Genomic DNA, 18,601 nt, shown 5'->3' with positions numbered 1-18,601 from the left:
GGGTCACTATCAAGGCCATGGCAATCAGCATGCACAACCATCTCTCGACCGTAAACACAACACCATGAATGTTCACGACCCTATACAGTTGAGCCTCGACGCTGTCACCCGTCGTCTAGCTCGTCCTCACTTCTTGCAGCATCTCACTCCCTCTAGACTTCCTAGCAGGGCTGCCTCCGACACTTCTCTATCTCCAGGTGAAGCCCCACTTTCAGCACGGGGCTCCTTCGGCCAGCACTTCCCTCTCCAGCGTCCATCTCATCTCAACCACACTCTCGCATCCTACCACAACGACAACGACAACGACACGGATATTGAAAAGGAGGTCGACAATGATCTCAATGTTCCAGACCACTACGACCTACTCTCCATTTTGATCCAGGACCCCTCCCCAGACGGAATTCCCACCACCGTCGATCACCGCATTGTCCATTATCTGCGTTCAAACTTCCTTGCTGCTCACCACGCCTACGCAAAAATGGCTGCAGAGCGCTCCTTCCAGACCTTTTCCCATGGTCACCAGGATCTTGTCCTTGCTGTAGACTTCAACTACTTTGGAACTCGAATGGTCACGGCAAGCTCGGATCACCGTCTCAAAGTCTGGGACAAGAAGGATGATTCTTGGTCTTTGGTCGACAGCTGGAAAGCTCACGATGCTGAGATTGTTGATGTAAGTTTTGGCTCATATTTATTGCAACAGACATTAACTACCAACTTCCATCTCCATCTGACTAACACGTGATTTAGGTCAAGTGGAATGGCCCATTCATGGGCGAGGTGATCGGAAGCATTGGCGAAGATGGCCGCTGCAAGTTATGGCAAGAGGACGTTACCGAAGTACCACTCTCTGGAAGTCGCTTCAAATTGATCACAAACCTCGCATCCCAAACAAATGCACCATTCATGTCTTTGGATTTCAAAAACATCATGCAAGAGACCTGGCTAGCTCTCATCACACGTGACGGACGCCTGAGTGTCTATGAACCCGTCGATCAGAGCAGCCTTAATGAGTGGACCATATTATCTCACAGCTGGATCTGCGAAGAAAATCCCCCGGAGCGCCAAGATGAAGTCGGCTTTAAGGTTGTCTTTCACAAAGAGAAGCTGCCTTGTTGGACAGCTGTTATGGCTGGTCTGGACAGAAAATCATTATCCCTCGCCGTAGCAGCGATGAAAGATGTCTATGTCTATAGGACGGACAAAGCCAAGCGGTTCTACCGCGTAGCAACGCTAAAGGGTTCACGACAGATCATTCGTGACTTGGCCTGGGCGAACGGCTCTATGAGAGGTTACGACGTGATTGCGACAGCCAGTAAGGATGGTGCCATTCGCATCTACGAGCTCTCTACGCCACGTTCCGACAAGTCATCTACCACCGGAACATCTTCTACCTCCACTGTCACAGGAGCAATTTCTTCCCCTCAAGCAAACAGGCCGCGCAAAAATGCGCCGTCCGGCATAGGCGCAGGTTTAGCAAGCGCTTCCACAGCAACCGAGCATGCCCAGGAGAACGAGCAGTATCCAGGTCACATCAGGCAAGTGGTGAAACTTGTAGATGAGCTCACCAACCACCACGGTGCAGTATGGCGCGTTGCCTTCTCGCAAATGGGTAAGCTGGACAGGTGTTTCCTGGTCTGAGAAGGGGCAAAAGGCTAACAAATGACGTAGGCGACCTTTTGGTATCGACTGGTGACGATGCTTCGATACGTACCTGGAAGAAAGCCGTGAACGGACATTGGGCTGAGTATTCCGAGATCGAAACCGCCCACGACCGGTGAAATGTATGACCGTTTTGTATGACGACATGGGTGTTTATTTGGAAGTGGATGTTTGTGTATTTGTTTAACGGCGTTCGGTTCTGGAAGAGGCCATTATGCCAATTTCTCCCTGGCGTAGGGCCCTCAATGCATTATAGATACCCTCTGAGCAGTCTTGCATTGGACTATTATCGGGTAGGCTAGTCGCTCGATTTCAGGGCAAATTTCACAATAAAGCTATCATCTTGTTTAGCGGCTCTAACCCGCCATATCAACAGCGTGCAATTGAGATGTTGGAACTTGATCTTCTTTTTCTTCTATCGTCAAGGATGACGTTCTCGAGGATTGTGGCAATATTTGAGGGTCGGTGCCGGAGTGGGTCGAGGAACTTCCCTGTGAAGCGACATTCCAGACATCGTTGCGCCAGCCACATCCGCATGCCTCTGCTGCCACCTCTTTTCATACCAAGATAAGCCCCCATAATGTCGCTCCAGCCCGCAAACGACATTTCTTCAATTTACTTCGCTATTTTTGCTAATGGGGTGTATCTTAAATTATCCTCATGGAATCCACACCAGTCTTTCCTTCCAACAAACGCCACGCAATGCATTTCAGTCAGCACTCAGCCAGCGACAACTACATCACAGCTCGATTTCCCAACCCCAAGCTGGGAAATCTGTCACCAAGCAATGTTTCTATCTCAACTTACAGGACGCCAGAGTCTATCAATGAGGCTCTGGCTCGCTCAGATAGCCTGTCAATGAACCAACAACACTCGTCCAAGCACTCGTCCAAGCACTCCACACCTGCCCGCCAGGGCCTTGAGCGTTCGGAGTCATCGAGCTATTGGATGGAAATTCGGAAGAGTCCTACTCCCCAGCAAAAGCCCCGAAGTAGGAAAATAACAGATGCCACGATTCGGACGGAGGCAACTGAGACGGAGCCCGCTTTCGAGAGCGACGCATTTGCTATTCATATGCCTACAACGAGGGAGCCCATTCTCGACGCCCCAATCTTCAGAGCCAAGCTGCCCTCGCCTTCCAAGGCCCAGCTCGATGCCTACCAAACATACAAGGTCAAGGGCCAAGAGATGAGAGACAGGCAACAGTATGAGGGTGTGAGAGTACCATCTAAGATAGCCTCATATGACTATGCGTATAGGAGTACAGATGCTCAGCCGTCTGAATTGGAAGTCAGCCCTCCTAATAGCCCGCCTATAGCACTGCCAGCGGGAGCCTTCCCAATCACGCCCCCAACACCTCATCAAGAATGGAAGAAGAATTGGGAGAAGACTTGGAGAAAAGCTCAAGACACCCGCGCTGTGAGCGACTCTAGCCATATATCCATCCCGCGGAAGCCGGTCGGAGTTGGTAGCATTCGCTCCAATCATACTCGCCCTCAATATCATCGAGCGGACGCATCTACGGGTGCGATAGCCACGACCTCTCAGAAGAAGCCCGCCACACCACCTCCATCTGCAACTAAACCTACCATTCGGATACGCATCAAGCCCAAGATCAAGGTCCCTTCGCCTTCAACCACTCCTAGTCCATCGCATGAGCCTGCCGCTACCGCAAAGGAACCGTTGTGGAGTGCTCACTCCCGTTTGCCGCACGCTTCGAACCCGTCATCTGCAAATGGTTCAAAAGATCCAAGTCCGACAAAATCCAATTTCACATATGCAGGTTCTGCAGGAACATCAGTCTTCGGTTACACGAGCCACGATATCACCGGCACTGTGGCAGGAGCGTCAAGATCAACACAGAAGAAGTCGGATAAGGAGCGAGAGAAGGAAAAGGAAAGAGAAAAGCAAAAAGACAAAGACAAGGCAAAAGAGAAACCCATAAGTCGATGGGCATGGCTCCGCCCTGCGGGTCCACGAGTCAACAAGCCAACAGCTGTCTCCACTGCATCCGCCACCCCGGCGACGACCGCAAAGGCAGCCGCCTACGTCGATCCATTCGTTCTCCATGCAACACCCGCGCCCACCCTCCCCAACACACCAACAACCTCTCGCCCATCCTCTCCAAAGAAACTTGTCCGAGGCCACACGCCCACACCCAGTACTGAGCGCGCCGCCGTCGCCAAAGGCAAATTCGAATCCGGGTTTGCGCAAATCCAAAGTCTTACATCTCTCATCTTAAAAATCTGCCTGCTCATCTACGTTCTCGTGGGGTTGTACTTCCTCCTCGATGCCGTAAGGGAAGCTGTCCATGCGCTCGGTGCGCCCTTCAGAGCCGTGAAGCTACTCGGTTGGTATTTGTGGATTGGAGGGGCATGGGCTGCTGAGTTGATGCTGCAAGGGTGGCAGAGGTGGGGTGTCAATATCAAATTAGGATTGAAGGGAGGATGGCGCGGACGCTGGTGGTAGATTGACATCCATTGCCTATGATTTGGTGCTATGCGAGTAGTAAGGAATCGTTTGCGCAGTTTACATATCTTGAAGATTTAGCCTCATGACTATTGGATTGTGTTACCGTGTATCTTTACTAGACATGTTTGATTATATTGATAAAATCATCTGTCCTCCGATATCAGCTCTAGTGATAATGAAGCCGTCCTTTTTATGTCTGCTTCTCCAATAGATGTCGTGTAGGATGTGAAATTATGATAGTTATGCCGATTACTGGGTCATTCGGTTCCTTCGTAGATAGACGCGAGTCTCAAAAAAGGGCAGGTCATTTATGCAATATGAATATTGGAGAATTAAACCAATAACTTTTCCGATAGAAGAATGGGTAATATTTCAGATTAAGGGGATTTATTTCTTGTCAGATACATCAACTCTAAGGCAAGCAAGTACACAAACAAGCAGATTGTACGTCTTAAGGGTTCTTTTAATTGAAGGGGCTTATTGTAGTGACAGTGTACTCCATAAAACATTCGTTATGAAAGAAATACATGTAGCGGGCAGGAACATAAGAAAAAAAGATAAGAAGAAAGACATGGTTTCTATAAAAATGGGTACACCTGGAAGGCTTGAACAAAGGTCGATATATGTACTGTATGTGATGTAGTCCTGCCAGGAGAAAGAGGTGGAGAAACGCCGAGAGATGGGAATAGAATGTATTGGGCTATAAATGTTAAGTAGCAATTTTGAGATGACGACTCTTCTCTGCAACGGTGGTAGCGAGTGCAGCTAGGGAACCAGTCTGCAAGATATCGAAGATAGATATGTCAGCCGCAGCCTGAAGAACCAGCAAATTGCGCAGCTCAACAGCGATGAGGGAATCGACACCAAAGAAGGCCGGCGGCTGGGCGAGATCAATCTCAGCAACAGGTGTCATAAAGATGTCGGCGAGCTTGGAAGCAATAGTGGCCCCAATTAGGGAGGCCGCTTCCTGGTGAGAAGAGGCATCTGCAAGCTGGGCTGCGAGAGACACACCGCCGCTACCGGAATCTCCATCTCCGTCCCTCGACGAGATCTTGTTGCGAGGACGAAGTGGCATGAAGCGAGCATCGCGACCCAACTGAGAGCTACCCATTGGATCCCACTGTGGGCCAGGTGTTGCGTTGAGGCCTACGATGAGTTGGGTTTGAGAACTTTGAGGGTAGAGGACAGCGGCGCTCAGCGCGCGCAAGACGATGTCCTCGTCGAGCATGGCGAAGTCGCCTTCTTTGCGCAAGCGCTCGGCAACCTTTGCCTCCTTCGAAACGTATCCAACATCTGAGATTGGGCCCAAGTCGATGGAGACAGCAGGAAGACTTTGCGACTGGCGCCATCGCGCAAGGGCATCTTCGTAGGAGCCGCCAGCTGCATAGTTGGCCTGCGAAGCAATTCCCAAGACACCAGAGACAGATGAAAGCATGACGAAGAAGTCGAGTGATCCAGGCTCCGAGAACTCGGTATGGAGGTTGAAGGTACCATTGTATTTGGGTCGCAGGCCACTCTGCCAGTCATCGAGCGTCATCTGCTCGAAGATAGCATCGCGCAGGAGCATGGCGCCTTGAACTATACCGCGCACAGGTGGGAGTCCCTCCATCTCGCAGGCATGGAGCGCCTTCACGAGCGAGCTGGCGATTGAGATGTCGCAGCTGACGGGCATCACACGGCAACCCTCGGCACGCAGCTCGTTGATGAATAGCGCGCCTTCAGTGTTCTTGTTCTTCTCGAGATCGAGATCACTGGCGCTTCGTGACATTAGGATGATGTTCTTTGCACCTTGACGGAATAACCAATAAGCAATTGAGCGGCCGATACCACCCAGACCGCCAATGATGAGGTATGAAGCATCGGGACGTAATCGGTGAGAAGGCGTAACACCTTTAGGCCGTGGGACCACGGGAGCCTGCTCGCCAGGTCCAGCAGAAATCACGACCTTCCCGATTTGTGCACCAGTTTGTACGAACTGGAAGGCACCTTGAATATCTTTCATGGAATGAACATCGACGGGCTGCACCGGCTTCAGTTTCTCTTCATTGACAAGACGAGATACCTCGCCAAGCACACGATGAACATCAGGTCCACGACTGCGTAAGAGCATGGGGATGTCAATCGTAACGAACGAAACACCGCGAGAGAAGGACTCGAGGGCGACTAGCCTGTTGGTCTCCTGCTCTTCCTTGCTGACCTGGATCAGATGGCCTAAAGGTGCTATTGTTTCGAGGGTGGCCTGCAAGAACGGCCCTGGTAACGAATTCAGGACGACATCGACACCGCGGCCTTTGGTGGTAGCTAAAATAGAAGAAGCAAAGGAGGTATCACGACTATTGAAGATCCGTTCTTCAGGAATGCCATATTCATCTTGGAGGAGCTTTCGCTTCTGTTGGGAGCCAGCGGTGCAATAGATGTCCGTCACTCCCAAGTGCTTTGCCAGCATGATGGCGGCCTGACCTAGGCTACCGGCGGCGGCATGGATGAAAACCGACTGTCCAGCGACGAGTCGTGCCGCATTGATGAGTCCGTGATAAGCGATCGTGTAGGCTAGGGGAAGGGATGAGGCGGTGTTGAAGTCCATGCCATCGGGAATGGGGACGACGCTTTGCCAGGAGACACGCGCGTGACTGGCAAAGTTACTGCTTGGTAGGAGTGCCATTACACGGTCACCAACGTTGTAGCCCTGTGACTTGGCTTCAGAACCAACGCTGCGAAGGACACCCGCGCACTCAAGGCCCATGGACCGATCCTTGAGTTGGCCCATTGCAGCAAGCGTGTCTCGCGAACACAATCCATAGGCGTGTGCTGCAATTTCAACTTGCTCAGGTGCCAGGTCTCCATTGTGCTTCATGTCATCAACGAAGGCCATTGTATCCAAGTGTCCAGGGATACCCACTTCAAGCCGCAGAGGGCGGTTCTCTTGGAAGTATGGCTCCAGTGGGATACCGACAGGGGAATCGTCGCCTGCGTTTTTATCCTTGCTTTGTGAGGCTGCACTCCAAGTCGGCACGGTCAAACCCGTGACCATATTGTTGTACTGCTCGTCTTTATAGACACGAGGAATAAGTAGTACGCCATTACGCTCAGCATACTCAAACTCAGCTGGTGCAGCCTCGGCGGAACCAGCACGGCCGAATGCTTCTTCGAGAACCTTGACGATAGTCGCAACGACGATATCTTTGCCCTGAGATGATACACTTGCTTCAGGAGTGGGATCCAGGTCGAGAGAGATGTAGCGACGTCCGACGTACTCGTTGCGGAGCACGCGTAAGAACCCTTGGCTGAGAGCTTGTTCGGGTGTCTTGCTGTCGACGGCACCGCCTTTGGTGACCCATAGCAAGCCATTGCACTGCGTGACCATGGAGCGAATACCCTCCATGCGCACTGTGTCAAGGTTCACCAATATGGATTCTTCGATCTCGCCTATGAATACACAAATCTTATTCTTGTAGGCGTCACGGCTGCTCTTCTCGAGGATGAGATGCTCGGGCCTGGTACCGACACAGGCTTGAATGGAATGAGAGAGCAGGTCAACGACGCCTGCTGGTGGAGGTGTCATGCTGGTTGTAACAACGGCGAATTCCTCTTGGCCTTTGACTCGGTTCAGATCAGGTCTCTGATCTTCGGCAATTGGGACCGTGGACATGATGATCGTGCTGGAATGCAACACGTCGCTCTCTGAATTACCGACCTTAAGGTCAACGCCAGTGAATCCAGTACCCACAAGCAAGTCATCCCATGAAGATGCCTGAGAAACCAACCCGCCTGGTAAAAGACCAAATACGAAATCTGTGTCGATCTGACCGCTGGTCGTCTCGCCCAACAGTAAAGTACCGCCTGGCTTTAGGAGGCTGTGAATATTCGCTGTGGCCTGGGCAACATCACTTGTGGCATGTAGAACTTGGGGTGCAATGACAATATCGTAGCTTGCAAGGTCAAACTTCTGTTTGGATGGGCTCCGATCGATGTCGAGTTGGTCGAAAGCGAGCAGATCAGCCCAGTCGGCAAGTTGCGTTCGGGCTTCGTCCAAGGCCTCTGAATTGGGTTCAGTTACGTGCCAGCTGCCCACCAGAGGCATTCTGGGCGTTCCGAGGGCCTCCAGCAAGCGACGTGTGACATGGACCCCAGAACCATCGCCGATCTGGAGGACTTTGGCTTCGGGGTTCTTGTGGGCAAGTGTGCGAAGCAGCGTGGAGAATTGACCAAGTGCTGGTTCTTGACGCAACGATCTGGCGTTATACTCATGGAGCATCTCTGTGACCTCTTTCATGGGAAGATCACTGCGGAGGATCTTCGCAAGGAGGGGACCGAGGCGGCAAATTAATTCGCCATCGAAGCTCTGGGAGGCCACATCGACGATGCAATTTTGTCGCTCCTCAATGCTATCCCGTGCCCAATTGCTGTTGGCCTTATTGACCATTTCAATGAGCCATTCATAGTACTTGACGAGGTATGGCTGGGATACGTCTTCTTTTGACACGGCTTGAAGTGCATCATGTGCGAAGTAAAAGCACGCACGTTCAAGGCCCTTGACAATGTCCTCCGAGCCGGTGACACCAGACTGAGCAGAAATCAATTGCTTCTTGATAAACTCTAGAGCCTGGGGCTGTTGGAGAGATAGGTCAGTGTTCCAAACCAACTTTCCGCAAAGATCTTGCTCCCACTTGCTGGTAATAGTGGTGCCCTTGTTGGCAGCGTCCTGGCGTGCTGTGGCTCCACTACCACGCCCCAGAGAGGAGCATTGAAGACCCTGCATTTTGAGCACCGTAGCATCGGTCTGGGGATCGAGGACATTGATGTCAACACTGCCGCTTTGGGCATCATCGTGCTGTAGTAATGTATCGCAGCGCAGGGTGTGCCCAATTTCGTGGCTGATGTCGCTCGACAGCCACAACGATGCTATAGATGACGGCAGTTTAGGGTCCTGCTGCAGGGCGCCAACACTCGGGAGCGTGGAATAGAACGACACAACAACAGCATCTAATGTGATAGGGTGAATCAAGGTATCGTTCGCCGCCAGAACTGGATCTGTGTCGGACGAAGCCTCGGACTGAATGGTAATATCGCAAATGGATCGCGGTTCCTTCCCATCCTGGGTGATTTTGGTGGTGTTCTGGAAAAGAGGCCCATGATAAACTCCGCGTGCTCGGAGGTTGGCGAAGAGGTCCTGGGGATCTGGATGACGTGTGTAAGTAGATATCGGACTGCGCTCCGCTAGATTCTCTGGGCAAATAGCTTCTCGCTCGACTTTGATCAACCCCTGAGCATGCACAGTCCATCGGTTCTCTAATGTGACTGTGGAGATTTCGAATCGCTGCCAGCCGGAGGCGCCAATCTCGCGCTCAGGAACGGGCCGTAGCATAGTGCGTATCTCGACGCCGTCTGCGTTGTCAGGGACCACTAGTGCAAAAAGGAACTTGATGTCACGAAGACGAAATCCTGAAATGTGCTGAGAGGCCTCACTCTTCTGCACCTCCAATTGCTTTGCAGCTTCAATTGCCAGGCAGATGGAACCTGCCCCGGGGTAAACAATCGCTCCTTGCACCATGTGGTCACGAATCCAGGGGGTTTCGCTAACCCGCATGACGCGGCGCCATACAGCCATGCTGGGGTCATTGCCAGCAACGGGCATGCCTAGTAGCTCGTGGGGTGGCTGGCTGCGTTCGCGAATTGCCCGATTAACTCGTGCCTCTTGCCAGTGGCGCATAGTGTGGTTCCAGGGGTATGACGGCAGGTCGGTCAAAACTCGAGGACCTTCATCGTCACAAGCAGAGACAGGGAAGTTGATCTCGCTCATATTCAATGGCAGCCCTTCGCGGAATAAGTTGCAGGCAGCCGAGCGCATGCTGTCTCCGGCATGCTCGTCACGTACAAGTGCGCCCCAATAAGGAAGTTCGATGCCCTCAAACTCAGCCAGTGATAAGATCTCCCGGATGGGGCCTCCCAGTGCGGTATGGGGGCCAACCTCGAGCAAAACATCGACACTCCTGCCCGATGGATCATCAAGATCACCTAGAACCATATCTGTGAAGGCGTCTACGAATTCCACTGCTCCAACTAGACTACCGACCCAATGGTCCGGATGCGCGATGTCTTTTAGATTGGTCATACGACTCCCTGTAACTGCCGACGAGAAGATCGCCTTGAGTTCTTTCGGAGCTTGCTGTTTGTTTGCATCCTTGAACATCTCGAGTCGAAGGTGCTCGCGGTAGGCCTCAGCGAAGTGATCCATGTGGTGGGAGTGGTAGGCCTGCTGGACCTTGAGCTTACGCGCAAACACGCCATCCTTCTTGCACATGTCTTCAATTTCTTGGACAGCACTAGAATCGCCAGAAACAGTGACACTCTGGGGACTGTTGACGCATGCAATGACAGCCTTTCCGTTACTATCTGAGACTTTGTCGATGTAGGACTTGGCTGCCTCCGCCCCAAGGCCAACAGCAGCCATAGCACCCGCAGGAGCGCCAGACGGGCGCTTTGATTCATCTGCTGCGAGGACGGCCCGCCAGTAGGCTGCAGCCATGGCTTGACGATGCGTAAGGGCACCCACGGCGTAGGCAGCGGAGATCTCGCCGGACGAGTGGCTCGTGACAGCGGTGGGCTGAATACCCCACGATTCGAGCAGCTGTACTAAGGCAATTTGCAAGGCCACGCAAATGGGGATGCTGATATTCGTGGTATGGACCTTAGTTGTCGCCTTATCGCGATTCAATTCTTCAATGAGCGACCACTTGGCGCCAAAGGCGCGCAAGTGGGCCTCAGCTTCGTCGATAGACTGACGGAAAATTGGATAAGAGGAAAGGAGTTCGCGTCCCATGGCGTACCACTGAGCACCCTGACCCGTGAAGATCATCCCAATGCGGGGGCTATTTGCTGGTCGGCGTGCAGGCTTGAAGCGAGGCGTGTCTAGGGCCTGGATGGCGGCGTCGAGTGTTCCGTGGTTATTGAGCCGCACCTGGTATGCCGCAACCCATTGGAAGAGAGTTCTTCGCTCGCCCAGAGTGTAACTGAGATTGCTCAAAAGCGCCTTTGAGGCCTCATGATCAAGCGACTCATGATTCTTCAAATACTCTCGGAGGTCGGACACCATTTGCTGGCAACCTCGTTCGTCACGGGCACTGAGTACGAGCACTTTAGCAGCGTCAGTTTCCTCATCATTATCGTGGTCGTTGGTGTCTCCAAAGTCCAATTCTGGCGTTGAGGTCCACGGATCGGCGCTCTCCATAATGACGTGGGCATTTGCACCGCCGTATCCGAAGTTGTTGACTGATAAACGATTTGGCCCGTCGACTAAACTCTTCGGCCAGGACTGCAATTCCCTGACTATCTTGAGACGCCACTCATCGAGCTTGAGCTTTGGGTTGGGCGTCTCCAAATTTACAGATGGTGGAAGCAATTCTTTTTCTAGGCAAAGGACGCCCTTGATGATGGCAGCTAGGCCAGAAGCCGCTTCAGTATGGCCAACGTTGGTCTTGACAGAGCCAATGTGCAGGTAGTTAGCCTCTCTTTCACGGCCCTCACTATTGGCGAATATGGCGGCCATTGCACTGGCCTCGATGGGATCACCGGTAGGCGTTCCAGTGCCATGAGCTTCGAAATACTGGGTACCTCGGGGATCTAAGCCAGCGCGACGGTAACATTCGCGCATAAGGTCCACTTGGGCAGAGCCAGATGGCGTTGTTATAGTGTCCGTTTTTCCATCCTGGTTCAGGGCCGTCTCGCGGATGACTGCTCTTATGGGATCATTGGCTGCCAGTGCATCTGATAGGCGCTTGACAATCACGGTCGCAACACCCTCACCACGACCGTAGCCGTTGGCGCGGGAGTCGAAGGCCCACGATCTGCCGTCAGGGGACAGCATGCCTAGGGAACCTATTGCTTTGAACGTATCTGGGTTGAGCATAACGTTGGATCCAGTCACCATGGACATGTCGGCTTCGCGGTTGCGCAAGGTCTGTATGGCCTGGTGTAGTGCTACTAATGTTGTCGAGCACCCTGTCTCTAAGGTCATACTGGCACCGCGGAAATCGTAAAAATGCGAAATTCGGTTTGAAGACATAGGGCTCCAGGTCCCCACTACGTTGAACCGTGGTAGCCGGTCCTCATCTCTTATTATCTGGTCTTGATAGTCGTGTGTGAAGACACCGGCAAAGACAGATGTCTGGGTTCCCATCACCTTCGAGAGAGGCAAGCCAGCTATACTTCAAATCAGTCACGATTTCAATGACTCGACATCAAAGAATCAATGGCAACATACCGTTTTCAAGGGCTTCATACGTGGATTCGAGTTGGAGCCGGAATTGTGGGTCCACGACCTGTGCCATCTCTGCCGAGTAATTGAAGAATGCGGCGTCGAAGGCTGCAACATCTTCGTCCAGGAAGTGGCCGCCTTTTACGTGTGACTAGATACCTTCGTCAACATGCTTTCAAAGCTATCGTAATTCAGTAGTACGTACCGTGCTGGTTCTCTCATGATTAGGGTGGTAGACTCCCTTTAAGTCGAACCGATCTTTTGGGATTTCACTCCAGCCAGTCCGACCGGAAGCCATGAGGTCCCATAGCTTTGCTGGGCTACTTGCGCCGCCTGAAAATTTGCAGCTCATGCCAATGATAGCAATGGGCTCACTCGCCCACTCTTCGTCGTCAACGTAGTCCATAGTTGATAAGATTATAACGGAAAGTTATATAGTGCTCTATCCACCAAGAAGATAATATGAACAAATTGAATATAATAGGGTGTGGTTAGAAAATATTAAGATGCAACAATTGCGCACTGCACAAAGAAAATAGAGCCAACGATACTCTAATTTTTTTTAAAAAACTACCTGGTGGGTGTTGGATAGAATCAGCAGCTTGATGAAATGGATCAAACTGCGAGTTCTTGTGGGTGAGGAATAGTAGAGAGAAGCGTCCATTAAGGCTTGTGCATGTTTCTCTGATCGGAACACATATATACCACATGGGGTCTAGTTGGCCTTCGTGCAACACTCGTACATACTTGTAGTTCAACGTTACCATAAACTGATTTCCATGATGTGGACTGGCATGGGAGCTCGTCGTACGCTTCCCGAGAAGAATCATGAATGGGGCGACACCATAATCACAACTTCACAAGGCTAGCGTGGACTGCGCACAGATATCTTGATTACGATACGAATTTTTCCTGGAGCATTGACCCATCTCCCCAATGCATTGGTATCCGAATGATAGGCACCGAAGTGCACAGCTACTTCTCTTTAGCAGCTGATGCGGGAGGTGATTGAGGATGGGAAGAGGGATGAAAGTAGACCTCAGCCAACTCCGGGTCGGCCTTCAAGCAAAGTAATTGACAGGTTTCGAGGTGGAGTCGTTTCCGAACAAAAGAGGGCCGGCACGTTGGACTGTGGGGCTGTTGGTTTGTTGCATGTTTATCCTTCACCTGGATCGGGTAGTAATTCTACGTAGATCGCGTTAAGAGCAATACAAATGGTTTAGCCGCATTCGTATATGCCGAGATAAGCTTGTTCTAGTTAACTAAAGCTGTTGGGTGCAAGGCACAACTACCCGAACAAATCAACTCATTTTCTCGTATTTTGCCCTAAGCGATAACTGTGGACCATGCCCTTTGACGAGCACACGCATCGGGCTTCGAGCAGATGCTAAGCCATCTCCCTGGTAAGAGCAAAGCTTAAGGCAATTAAGCTATTCAGCTGCCAGAACATAGTAGCGTGCAGGGAAGTGCCCTCTATTGTGTCATTTCGTTTCAACTTTCCGACACCAGTATGGGGTGTTAGGTACAAGGGTGATTAGAATTAGTACTCGGAATATCCCTGGTGCATTGTGGTTATCCGTGTTGGTGTAGATCACTGGTATCTCTCGGCTGTCCACGATGTTGAGTACGCGTACAGATTGGATAAGGTGTTTTAGTCCCACAGGTTGTAGATATGCACCTCCAATCTCTCTGTTACACAAGGATGTCGATGCAGGAACAAATGATCTGCTCGTGATAGCTCTTTCACAATTCTTGATACAAATTTTGGAACAATCGACCCTGTGCGGTACCTGAACTGAAGCAAATGACCCTGCATCGCTGGGATGCAATCTTTCCGTTTTCTTTTCTGGTAACAACACTTGGATCGATTAGCTGGAACGGCAGCCTTTGACCAGAAAAACTAGTGTTTATGTGATATGGAGAAACACATGGGATGCTAGTGCCCAGGCACTGGAAGCTTCGTACTCCTCCGTGATGATCTATGTCGTAAGAGCGGATGTATCATGTACAACAAACTCCGCACACCTCCAAACAGCAATTTCCAATCTCTTTCTCAAACTTGATCTTGATTTCAATCCTAAGTTCCTGAATGGAGACGCTTGAATTGCCTTCATATCATCGACAAGTGCTGAACAATTTCATTTACACTCCCAACACCCAGCACGCCCAGATCTGCCATTGTTTTTGCCTTAATCATGAGCCATTTGAAGAGATGTAGGAGCTACCCAGAAAGGCCCAACAGCTACCTGGTGGCGCAAGGCGAGACAGGGTCAATCGATTCAAACACATTTTTTACAAAGTCAAACAGTTCTAAATCAATTGACACGACATCAATCAATACAGACTCAAGCGATAGATGGTTCGACGCAATATCTCAGCATTCCGGAGACAACCAGGGAGAACAGAGATATCCTTCAGGCGTGGCACTCTGGACTGTCTTGATACCTGTCACCATCGCCTACTTTCTCTTCTTTCTCGATACGTGCATCGTCGCTACCGCGAGTCCAGCCATCACCGCCGAGTTCAATTCTCTTGCTGATCTTGGATGGTATGGAGGGGCGTATCAACTTGGAAATGCTGCCATCAGGCCACTGACTGGCAAGTTGTTCTCTCAATTTAACACGAAGGTGGGTTATCCCTTATCCGATCCATTCTGGTCACCTCTATTCCAAAGACAAAGGAGTATAGCTAAATTTTTATCTCACAATCCAGTTCACCTTCCTCACATTTTTCATCATCTTTGAGCTTGGATCAGTGATTGCTGGAGCAGCTACGTCTTCGGCTATGTTCATCGTCGGCAGAGCCATCGCGGGTGCGGGTGCGGCAGGTATCTCGACCGGCGCTCTCGCTATCCTCGCGAGTGTGTTGCCGCCTCATAAGCAGGCCAAGGCCTTAGGAATCAATATGGGCATCGGTCAGTCGGGTATTGCCTTAGGACCTATTATCGGCGGTGCATTCACCACCTATGTGTCATGGCGTTGGTGTGAGTGATCCGAATCTCGTTCTCTGATCTGGAATCTCCCTCCTGGGTTGTTGTTCGCAGACTGCTTGTTCCTTTCGCTAACTTTGCCGATACTACTTTGCAGGCTTTTACATCAATCTTCCACTTGGTGCCTTGTTTCTGATACTACTTCTTCTCTCTCGTATTCCCGAGGTGACTCCTAAGTTACCCCCTCGTCAGATCATTGGCACAGCCATGAAGTCCTTAGATCTTCCAGGAATTTTTCTGATTGCACCTGCAGCCATATTGCTCCTATTAGGCCTGCAGTGGGGTGGCACCAGATACTCGTGGAGTAGCTCGGTAGTCATCGGTCTCATCATTGGCGGCCTCCTCTTCTTCGTTGCTTTCTTCGTTTGGGAGTACCGACAGAAAGATGAAGCCATGATTCCGATGGCGCTGCTCAAAAACAGGATAATTTGGTCCGCAGCGGCGACCTTGTTCTTCCTCCTGGCCTCTGTCCTCGTATCCGAGTATTATCTCGCCATGTACTTTCAAACCATTCACGACAACTCGCCCTTAATGAGTGGAGTACATATCCTGCCCACTACACTGGGTCTGCTTCTTTTCGCCGTTCTTGCTGGAACAATGAGCGAAAAGTTCGGCTACTATCTTCCCTGGATCCTTGTAGGCGCCGCCATCTCTGCAATTGGCTATGGCCTCATGTCGACGTTCACACCTACGACACCAGTCCCAAGATGGATCGGCTACCAGATTCTCTTCGGTGCCGGCAGCGGTGCGATGGTATCGATCGTAAGTTCCTTCTGTGATAAGCAATATTCACCACAGATACGCTGACTTTGCGTCCTATCTGTCTCGACAGCCTTACATAGCAGTCCAAAACTGTGTTCCTGCGACCCAGATACCTATTGCAATGACCATCGTCCTTTTCTGCCAGGACATTGGTGCTGCCACCTGGCTCGTGGCTGCCAACGCAATCTTCAATAACGGACTGCGTCTAGAGCTCCAACAGCGCACTGGTGACCTGGGTATAGACCCAGAAACCATTGTTCAAGCGGGCGAACACCGGGTTCGAGAGCTCTTACAAGGTGACGCGTTAGTCGCAGCCCTCGAATGCTTCAACGGCGCCATCAGCCAGGTCTTCTACCTCGGCATCGCACTGGCCTTGGTCACGTTGGTATTTGCTACTGGCCTGGGCTGGAAGGACATCAGGCTCGCGACGAACGACTTGGACAATGCCTCCCCAACGCCGTCTTACTCCTCGTCTGAAGCTCTGGTGAAGGAGAAGAGAACTTTGTCTGATGCATCATCTGGGCAGGAGACCGTGAAGGCCAAGGCATGGCAATTCACCCGAATTGCAATAGAGTTCCGGGTAACGCGCCCGGCCACAGCATCGTCAGACACTTCGCAAGCATGAAGCATACGCTATAACTCAATGGTTCATGCAGTTTGTAATTACCGCTTTTCTTATGTTCCTCTCGTTGTCCATATTTAGTATACATAGAACAATTATCTGTACAAAATTGAACCCAAGTAATAATAGTGTTGCGAGCTTGATAATTTCCAATAAAGTAATAATGTAGTTATTCCTAAGAGACTACTACCATGTAATAGAATAATGCTAACATGCAATCAGTCAATTCTTCCTAACTTGCCAGAAGATAATGTTCTAGTCTATCGTTATGTAAATGTCATCAAGAGGATGCAATGCTCCATCATAGTCTATCACTACCCAGAGCTAGTCTATACGTGACCATTATTCAACAAAAGTTATACGCATCGATCCAAAAATTACATTGATACTCAACGACAAAGACTATCTAGCCAAAGGCAATGAGTAAATCTGCCCCATTCATACAACCGAACCCCCGAAGGCCCAGCTCTTCAAATGGTAATAACAATCTTCTTCGCTGATACGCCCTGCTTGTGTATCATAAAAGCGTCCTGCAGCTTTTCCAATCCGTGGCCAACGACCTCAGGTTCAGGCTTAGGCACGAATTGGCGCTGTGCAAGGGCAGCGGGAAGATACTGCTCGAACACGTGCCGGGCAGGACCCTCAGGAGAGATGTCATTGATGATGAAGTTGATCTCTACCCCAGCGCTATTATCCTTTTCGATGCTGTGCTTTCCCTCGGCGAGAGCGATGCGCTTGCTGGTTGGTGCAGAACCGTCCTGTGCGTGGGCGGCGATGACAGAGGCAAAGATGTCGGCAGTGCCGTTGCCAATGGAGTAACAACCGGAGAGCGGGCGACCCTTGACGGCGGCAAGGATGTCTTCGGCTAGGGTGGAGCTTTTATAGTCGAAGACCTGTGACGCGCCGAGTGCTTTGACATAGTCAAAGTTTTTAGGAGAGGATGTTGAGATGACTTGGTAGCCGGCAGAGACTGCTAGTTGAATGGCAGAACTCCCTACGGCGGATGATCCAGCCGCAATGATGACAACATCATCAGGACGAGGGCGAGCTGGGACGGTGGGCTGATCAAGATTGAGTTGGTTTTTGGCGAACAAACCCTGAGATGCGGTGAGCAGAGCCAACGGTAGCGCGCAGGCCTGCTCGAAAGTAATATAGTCGGGAATAGGAGTGGTGAATGACTGATTGACTCTAGTGTAGAGCTGGAAGCCGCCCTGAGTGGCATCATTATTGCTGATGGCGCCTCCAACAGCCAGCACCCTGTCGCCAACCTTGAAGCGAGTCACGCCCTCCCCAACCGCCGTGACTGTGCCTGCAATGTCCTCTCCAAGGACGATGGGGTATTTCACGTATCCCAAGATGCCATCGCCTAGCATCTGCTTGAGCCAGTCAATTGGGTTGATTCCAAGGGCACTATTGCGAATGATCATTTGGCCAGGGCCTGGTGGGGTGTAGGGCGTTGACTTGATATCGAGGGTCGCTTTTTTGGGCTCTGTCATCCACGCCGCTCTGTTCTGGGGGTCTTGAACCTGGATCATGATGTGCTCTGTCTTTGGTGTGTATATGTGTGCGTATGTGTATGTGTATATGTTTGTGTCTCTGTGTGTTAGAGGAATAGAGATGGAATAATAAAGTAAAAAAGTGCGAGACGGCCTAGTTCAAGTACAAAATACAATCTCCTAGATTCAAGTAAGAAGATTCATTTGAGTTGGATAATAATAAATGCAGAGGCCCAAAACAATTATTTCATATTTACATCGTACGGGGGTCCCATCCTTACCAAACATGCATGTAGTCACTTTTAGGTGCTGACGCCTCGCTTGGTTACAACTTACATGACATGCCC

At 51.0% G+C, this 18,601-nt stretch overlaps 5 protein-coding genes across 5 annotated transcripts; 3 read left to right on the top strand and 2 right to left on the bottom strand.

The window, feature by feature from the left end:
* Positions 1-57: 57 nt before the first annotated feature.
* BU24DRAFT_419083 (WD40 repeat-like protein) lies at positions 58-2,020 on the top strand. The gene is made up of 3 exons (XM_033527128.1): positions 58-670; positions 748-1,609; positions 1,669-2,020. Exons 1-3 carry the CDS (start codon positions 65-67, stop codon positions 1,776-1,778), a joined length of 1,578 nt encoding a protein of 525 aa, XP_033387813.1. The 5' UTR covers positions 58-64; the 3' UTR covers positions 1,779-2,020.
* A 341-nt stretch (positions 2,021-2,361) lies between these two features.
* BU24DRAFT_489434 (uncharacterized protein) lies at positions 2,362-4,210 on the top strand (the record flags this gene model as incomplete). Its single annotated transcript, XM_033533644.1, has 1 exon — positions 2,362-4,210. One exon carries the CDS (start codon positions 2,362-2,364, stop codon positions 4,126-4,128), a length of 1,767 nt encoding a protein of 588 aa, XP_033387812.1. The 3' UTR covers positions 4,129-4,210.
* Positions 4,211-4,702: 492 nt separating this feature from the next.
* Positions 4,703-12,791, bottom strand: BU24DRAFT_476484 (putative polyketide synthase; the record flags this gene model as incomplete). The annotated part of the gene is made up of 4 exons (XM_033532931.1): positions 4,703-5,122; positions 5,318-12,330; positions 12,392-12,536; positions 12,591-12,791. 4 exons carry the CDS (start codon positions 12,789-12,791, stop codon positions 4,841-4,843), a joined length of 7,641 nt encoding a protein of 2,546 aa, XP_033387811.1. The 3' UTR covers positions 4,703-4,840.
* Positions 12,792-14,580: 1,789 nt separating this feature from the next.
* BU24DRAFT_431261 (uncharacterized protein) lies at positions 14,581-16,761 on the top strand (the record flags this gene model as incomplete). The annotated part of the gene is made up of 6 exons (XM_033529858.1): positions 14,581-14,599; positions 14,774-15,012; positions 15,098-15,368; positions 15,472-16,136; positions 16,207-16,517; positions 16,557-16,761. 6 exons carry the CDS (start codon positions 14,581-14,583, stop codon positions 16,759-16,761), a joined length of 1,710 nt encoding a protein of 569 aa, XP_033387810.1.
* Positions 16,762-16,917: 156 nt separating this feature from the next.
* Positions 16,918-18,398, bottom strand: BU24DRAFT_419082 (GroES-like protein). Its single transcript, XM_033527127.1, has one exon. The coding sequence runs from the start codon at positions 18,291-18,293 to the stop codon at positions 17,229-17,231; it is 1,065 nt and encodes a 354-aa protein (XP_033387809.1). The 5' UTR covers positions 18,294-18,398; the 3' UTR covers positions 16,918-17,228.
* Between the last annotated feature and the right edge of the window lie 203 nt (positions 18,399-18,601).

The sequence above is a fragment of the Aaosphaeria arxii genome (genome assembly GCF_010015735.1).
Source record: "Aaosphaeria arxii CBS 175.79 unplaced genomic scaffold BU24scaffold_2, whole genome shotgun sequence".
NCBI lineage: Eukaryota > Fungi > Ascomycota > Dothideomycetes > Pleosporales > Aaosphaeria > Aaosphaeria arxii.
This window is presented reverse-complemented; position numbering and strand designations above follow the sequence as displayed.